The 7,892-nt window shown below is 41.8% G+C and overlaps 1 protein-coding gene across 4 annotated transcripts in view; it reads right to left on the bottom strand.

Annotated features, from left to right (window-relative positions):
• Positions 1-287: 287 nt before the first annotated feature.
• The window catches only part of VGLL2 (vestigial like family member 2), a 31,655-nt gene continuing 24,050 nt past the window's right edge, over positions 288-7,892 (bottom strand). For 2 of the 4 annotated variants that reach the window (XM_068279472.1, XM_068279469.1), the window contains exons 3-4: positions 6,173-6,694; positions 288-1,339 (exon numbers count right to left, since the gene is read on the bottom strand). In XM_068279472.1, coding sequence (XP_068135573.1) covers positions 1,296-1,339; positions 6,173-6,694 — 566 coding nt within the window. In that variant the 3' untranslated portion in view covers positions 288-1,295. The remainder of the gene's footprint in view (positions 1,340-6,172; positions 6,695-7,892) is intronic. The other 2 variants (XM_068279473.1, XM_068279470.1) reach the window with 1 other exon arrangement.

The raw sequence follows: 7,892 nt of genomic DNA, 5'->3' as shown, positions 1-7,892 counted from the left end.
GACACAAGACAGAACTGTAATAAATATATTGCATGATGTGCAATAAAACCTGAAAATAGATAATACTTCAAACTTTTTCCGAGTGACATGGATATATTTGAGTTCAAAGCTGAAATCTAATTGGCTGTTACCGACAGCAGCTGCAAGTTCATCTAGTTTTCTACTGTCCCATTTCTTTAATCTCAGGCCGTTAAGTTCTGTAATAATAGCGTCTCTGCAGTCCTTGAATTTTTTTTCCAACCCATCCCAGTAGAAAAGCAAAATAATTGTTAGTTTTTCAATGCATCTACGGACATGAAAATATTTTAATACAGAATCCTTACAATTAAATACATCTCTCACAGTTTCCCAAACAAATTAAAGTGACAGAATGACAGCAACATATACACACGCTGAGGAGATCAATTGTCCACTCTGAAATGTGTTTCTGCACAGTATCCCCTTTCACCTGCTGCAGTTGTTCCATCCATGCAGAGGCCATCAGTGCTCAAAAGCGTTTCTTCTTTCATCATAAAAATCTCCTTGTAGAAAAAAAAAGAAGGAAAAAAAATTCAGATGCAATTGTTGGGCTAAACCCTGAGAAGTGCCACCTTGCTTGTCATATTTCTGGAGTTTGAACAGTTGTCCATCTAACAGCTGCATTTCTATAAGCTTTGGGCAGGTGGCCCTGGAAAGATTCTTGCTGCTCACAACAGACTGGATTGTGTGTCCACATATGGGCTTTTAGTCCACCGACCTTTAGTCCTTTTCACTTGTGTGTGTGTGTTTGGCGTGTTACGAATACATTAGGTCTTTGTTCGCAGGCAGCTTGGTTGGAAAGTACATTTGCACTTAGGCATAAAAAATATTCACAACAAAAATAGTCTTTTTCCTCATAAGAAAACAACTGGATTTATATTAATATATAATTATATTTATATATATATATATTTTGCTGACACCATCAAACATTTGTTAAGCGCTTCTTAAATAAAAAATAGGAGTCTTTGAGCAGGAGGAAATAAGCATGTCTCCTCTCGCTTGGCCGGTTGAGTGGAGTCCTGTTCCCATCCTTCTTGCTCTCGGTTGTAGAGCTGGGGTATGTGTTTTTCCTCAACCTTGACGTGAATGGTTTGGTTCAGAGTCTTTGAGAAGATCAGCTCAGTAGAGGTCCTCCACAAAAGGTGTAACGTCGAGCTGAAAACCAAGATTACAAGCTGTTACCACCAAACCAATGCAACTCCATGCCAGCTCAGAAAGCCACCAAATTCTACAAGGTGAAGAGGACCTGCAGGGGAGGGGGCAACGTTTTTTTTTTAAAACCAGTACAGATCCTTGCTTTTATCCTGAGGCTGTAAACCTGGGAATGGAGGAGGCAGAGAAGGAGAGTGAGGAAGGAAGAGGTGGATGAGAATAGGAGAGTAGTAAAAGTATAAGCTAATTTAAGGGGACTTCCAGAAATTCAGAAAGCTACATGCAGACCCTTCACACATTATTATTATTAGTTCTATATCTCCACATCTAATTCTAGCCACCCACATGGCAGTTTTTCAACTTTTGATTCGGTTTGATAATTCCTCAAAGAAGACCACATACAAATAGGGCAATTCAGATAAATCAGTCTAGGCATTTCCAGAAAGGATTGAAATGTTCATAGGACTGAACAGAAGCAAATGTTAGGAAAACTTGCTGTTGCCAGTTGTTCAATAAAGTAATATTTTTATTTATGTGTGCATGTGGCAATGTAAGGCTTCTGATGCAAGCAGCGACAAAGCCTTATGGGAGGGGGCATGTACTAAGCTGCCAGGGTGCAGACCATGCACGGCAATCTGAAGGCAAAAGGAGAGAAGTGCAATGTGACCACTAATTATTCCTTTACTGGCAGAAGAAATGTTTGCCTTCTTAAAACAGAGGGAATTTGCAATTATTCAGGGTGGTGTGAGCTCTGAGGTGTTCCACAGTTCATCACTGCTGAATATGCAAACTTCTGTTTTGCATAACATTTTATTAAGGAATATTTTTGGCCTCTCAGCCCCTTACACACTCCTATAAGTTCTGCTTCACCAGGAGCTTGCTGGGCAATCTGTTTTTCGGCAGAGTGAGGGTAGCTGCAAGCAGTTCTTTGGTATTCCTGGAATTCACCCTTTAAAGGACAGGGTGATATAAAGGCAAGCACCAGCACTGTTTTAAGAAACAGCTATGTTGTGGCAGTTAGAATGCTTAGCTTGAATGATTAGAAATGCTTTGGTAAAGGCAGCTGAAAAGGCAGGTTATGGCAAAATGTATTCACGATTATGCACTGAACAATGTATTCTGTTAAATACTGCCTGTATACCATGTAGTGTCAACTCTGTGGGCTGAACCATAGGTTCCGAGGATATAGTCCATGAATGGACTGAGAGATTATCACAGCAAACATAGCCTATGCTGTCACTTATATCTAGGGTTTGGTTTCATCACACAAATCAACTTGATCAAAGTAAACTTCCTTGATCCTTCATTCAGTTCAGCAGAGACTAACAAAATGTTAACTCTTTAAAGTGGATCCAAGATGAAAAACTAACTATAACATATACTATGTTATCTGAAGTGTAGATAGTTTACACAGCAAATCTAGCCATAAACAGCTTCAACAGTTTATGATTATTTATTCCTGTGATACAATGATAGCGGCCATGTTCTCTTTGTCACATTACACACAGGCAAGCTGATCTATTTCTCCAGCCTTTAGCTTGTGAAAACGTTACTCCCCTCTCCTCCTCCCTCCTCCCCTCTGCCTCTGAAATCTCAGGCTAGTGACCTCCTCCAGAGAAGCTGTGGGTGAGGCTTGTTTAGTTTATAGGGAATTAGAGTATTAAAACAAAACAAAAAAAGTATTTGGCTTGAGGAATGCCCTATAAACTATATAAAAGGAACACAATTATGCAATGAGTAAAAGTTTATCTCAGATCCACTTTAAACATAAAACCATAGCATGGGCCATGGAAATAAAATCTCACTTATGAAAGAAAAGTTAACACTGCAGTTTTTTCAAAATAATACACATTCTACACCAATTGAAGGGCCCTCCCTCAACTGCAGTATTAGCTCTATGTTGGTCCTGTACTCATAATAATAACTTCTATAGATACTTTGAATAGTGGTAATCATTAACAAACTGTTCCCCATCCCCTTTTTGGACCTGTGACACTGTAGTTGCCATTGGCAGGTTTTGGTGCGCCGTATCAATGTAATGTATAGAGTGCTTGGGGGACCCCAATGTATAACTTGCATCGGGGCCTGCAGCTCCTTAGCTACACCACTGTCTACTACTGTTATCCTTTTAGGTAAAACTTGTTTGAATGATAAATAATAAAAAACTTACAATATTCCATTGTAAGGTTGCATCCTATGCTTTAAAAAAGGTTCTACAATTTTCTGCTACTCTAGGACCACGTCCAGTCTAAACGCGCGTACACACGCCTGATTTCTTCAAACTACGGGTCGTCAGACTAGCCCGCGGGGTGGCTGTTCTGACGACAGTTTGCCGGTGTGTACAGTCTGTCGTCAGTCTTATCAGCCTGATGACAGACTGTACACACCGGCAAACTGTCGTCAGAACGACCGCCCCGTGGGCAGGTCTGTCGACTCTTAGTTTGTAAAAATCATACATGTGTACGTAGCTTAACTTGTACATAGCTTAGCACATTGATCAAATGCAAACCACTGAGTGACTGAGATCAGATGTGGGTAATGCAAATTTACAGTGAGATGCTGTCTGTAAGAATCCAAGGTACAGGCAGATGTTTTAGTAGGTTCAATAGGCATGTGCCTGTAGGAAATAATTTTGGAGTCTCCTGACTGTGGGCTGGTTCACATGGCTGACTGCCGGCGTTTTAGGATGTTGTTTACCATCGGGATCGACTGACAGCTGTATTGAGGTGAATGGAATTGCTTATCTCTAGCCATTTGCCGTTGCATGCCGGTGACTATGTGAACGTCTCGGTCGATCAAAATCCCTGGGGCGCTGCATGTAGCATGCAGTGGCAGTTTTGTTTGGCCATTGTTTGCCCCTCAAAGCGATTAGATGATGGAATGACAGGGACAGATGTCAAGCGCTTTTCTGCTCGTTTGCAGAAAAAACGTTTAGCACTGGCTAAACGTTCTGTTTCCAGAAGCCTGTGTGAAATGGCCTTAAAGAGAACCCGAGGTGGGAATTTATTATGCTAGTGGGGCACAGAGGCTGGTTGTGCACACTAACACCAGCCTCTGTTGCCCCATGGTGTGCCTCAAAGACCCCCCTGCGCGCCGCTATACCCCCGCAGTGCTGGCGACAATGCCGCTCCCCCGCCTCCTCCTTATCGGCGCTACCCGCTTGTGTCCCTTCCCTCCCGCTGATTGGAGGGAAGTGACACGGGCGGGTAGCGCCGATACGGAGGAGGCAGGGGAGCGGCGCTGACAGACAGCGCTTAGATAAACATTACAGCGTGTCGCCAGCACTGCGGGGGTATAGCGGCGCGCAGGGGGGGTCTTTGAGTCACACCATGGGGCAACAGAGGCTGGTGTTAGTGTGTACAACCAGCCTCTGTGCCCCACTAGCATAATAAATTCCCACCTTGGGTTCTCTTTAAAGGTACAATTACTTGATGACCATCTATTCGAAGGTGCTGCAAAGCCCAGTCACACGTGTTTACTATTGACACTATGGCTATTACCTTGCTGATAGCTATGCAGTTAGAGTTATTTGCCCCTGTCTATGTATGCCACTTATCTCACTATATACTATATCCTCTTTAGCTTCTTGTGCCATGAACTTTTACTATCTCTGCATCTAAAGAGGGAGTTAGACCTCATTCACACTAGTGCGCTTACGTCCGCTTTTGTCCGCTTTTCAGCAACATGTATCAATCTGTAACATTGGTGTGCTGAAAAAAAAGTGGACAGAAGCATGCGAAGTAGGAATGAGGCCTTATTCAAGTAAATACTCACACCCTCTTTGGGCACCCAATTTCTTGGCACAGCCTAAAAATGTATACACACATCCAGTTTTTATTGTCTAGTCCAGTGGTCCTCAAAGTAAGGCCCGCGGGCCGAATGCGGCCCCCTGAGGCTTTTTTACCGGCCTCCCACACACAAACTGTATTACTTATAGATGCGATCAGCTACATCTTTAAATATTGGTGGTCCGCATATAGAATAGCAATGCACATGGAAGCCAGAAACCCATCAACCCATCCACATGGAAGCCAGAAAGCAGTCATTCGCTGGTTTCCAATCAAATTCCACATCAGGTGACACTGCTGTCCAATTGGACTTCAGGTTGTCACCTGGGTATGCTTCACTGTCTGGCCCGCAAAGACATCATTTTATGCATATTCCGGCCCCCCAGCAGTCTGAAGTATGTTGACTCGGCCCTCGACACAAAACGTTTGGGGACCCCTGGTCTAGTCACTGAACAATCTTACCACCTTTATGTAGTATGAGAGCTTACCTACACAATGTTTTGATAGTAATCAAAATCTGTTGGCCCTCATACTACATGGAAGTGGTAAATTTGGCCAGTGATTGGCCAATCAAAATCGGATGTGTATATGCATCCTTAAACTCAGTTGGGTTTATCAGTTCAGTGCTACCAGGTAAATAATTTGGTTGTGCAATTAGATGAACAGCCAGCTGATTGCTGAATTTTTGACCACAGTGTTTGATTAAGATACTACTGCTTGGCTATCATACAGCAGTGTGCTGTATATACAGCAACATAGTTTAACTGAGATACGACATTTGGCTGTTAGTTAACTGAAGATAAGTAGATATTGGCCCCTATTGCCCAACCAAAGGTGTGTACCAAGTAGGGTTAGAGGTTTGATGTCATTTTAGAAGGGTAGGTTTTAGGGGATAGGGTATGTGTGGGAAGTATTTATGTCAGTAAATAAGTTAATTTGGGATAAGGGAAGGGAGGGGGTTAGTATTAGGAATATGAATATGCAGTTGGTAGGATAAGATGATTGGTTGGATCTGGGGACAGTAAATCAACAGAGTAGAAATAACAAAATGACCAATGAAAATAAAACTGCAAATACTGCAATCTGCAACTGCAATTTACAGATACCACAATTATATGTACACAATCATTTGACCATTTACTGTGCATATAAATCATGAAAGTAAATGTTGTAAGATATAGAATTATTTGTTACTTTTAGACACTGCTTACCTGCATCTACATTTAGGCTAAGGCTTTGTCCCATGTCTCCTGCTGGTCCTGGGTAAGGTCCGGGGGTTGTCCATGCAGACGTTGCTGGCTCTCCCTTGCCCAAATCGCACTGTGCTGCAGCTGGGGCTGTACCTGCAGGAGTGATCCGGTGGGGTCGGACTGATGCTGGGACAAGAAGGGAGCTGTAGCGAGGATCAAAGTGCGTGCTGTACACCTCATGCATCCCAGGCCGGGGGTAGCTTGAACCCTGACTGTTTATGGCTCCACCAATGGAGTATGGATGGTGGTGATGATGATGGTGGTGGGCATGGTGCCAGGGCTCTGGTGGTCCCTGGTGTAGATGACTATGAATAGAAGCTGGGGAATAAGGATCTGCTCCAAAAGGAATTTCACTGTGAGGACCGCTAAGCGGACTGGCTAGGCTGCTGCTCAGAGATGAAGAAGTTGCAATTGTGTTTGGCTGATAACTGCTGTTCCAGAAGGAGGGTGGAAAACTCCTTTGACTCATGGGAAAACTCGTGTCTGCAAAGAGATGAAAAGTAAACAGAAAATTCAGTTATTGATCAAATTATTGCCAACAGAAATCCTTATTTAAGAAATACATGTATTTATATACTTAAACTGGTTAGAAACAGGTACAGGAACACCATGTATTTTATTTAGATAGTTTGCAATATGTTCACTTTTCTCCAATATAGATCAACCTAAATGTAATTTCTGCTCTTTTGTCTGGATTGTAAAATATGTTATAGTGGTCTGAAACTCAGCATTTCCTCTTTGTTCTAAAATATTATTCACAGCCTTAAACATACTACCATAAACATTTAGCAGAACAGCATTCAAACAGTTAAAACACAGCACTTTGCTCTGCAGTGGAAAGCTCCTTCAACTTGTTATCCACATTCCGAAGAGGAGATAACATTTTATTTTGTTTACATTCCTCTGTTGCTACAATTAGTTACAGCCAGCCATGTAGTGGAATTGTACTGAGCTGACAAGCATAGACATATGAAAAATTATCACTAGATAGCTGCTGTATCTATATATGAAAATCAAGGAATAAAATGCAATGGTAGCTTTCAGAGCAGATAAACTGTACTTTGGGAGCTTGTAATTTGTAAACAGGAAATATTACTTGTGCACAAAAGCAAATGTGTTAACTGTATAGGTAAAAAAAGGAAGGAAAACACATTTTTATTAAATGTTATGTCAGAGTTTATATCACTTTAAGGAAGGATGTGTTATTTAGATTGGAGGAAACCTGAACAGAGGTAAATACAGAGGCAACTCTCTCTATTTACTTTATAAAAAAAATCCAATTTACTTTCTGCTATGTGAAGGTTTTGGGCACAATAGTGTCTGAGTTAAATAAATGGAACACTCAGCGATCCAGAGGAGTGTTTGCAACTATTCATTGCAATGGACTGCATTATTGTAACTCGCTGTATGCAGGGGGTTTCTGGATAACACGTGAATACAAAAGCTTTGCACAGACACTATCCAGGCTTTGAAATAACATATTTCTCATAATGCATGCAGTGTGAATGCAGCCTAATGTTTTCTGAGCCTAGGAATCACAAACACTATGCAGATCAGATTTTCGGACTCTGCCTGAACTAGTTGCATGCATGCTTCAAATGTGTGAAACTACCAAAGCCAAAAGATCAGTGGACAGCCAGGCAATTAGAATTTCTTTACAATGAGATCAGTGACGGCAGCT

This window comes from Hyperolius riggenbachi, chromosome 4 (assembly GCF_040937935.1).
Source record: "Hyperolius riggenbachi isolate aHypRig1 chromosome 4, aHypRig1.pri, whole genome shotgun sequence".
Lineage (NCBI taxonomy): Eukaryota > Metazoa > Chordata > Amphibia > Anura > Hyperoliidae > Hyperolius > Hyperolius riggenbachi.
This window is presented reverse-complemented; position numbering and strand designations above follow the sequence as displayed.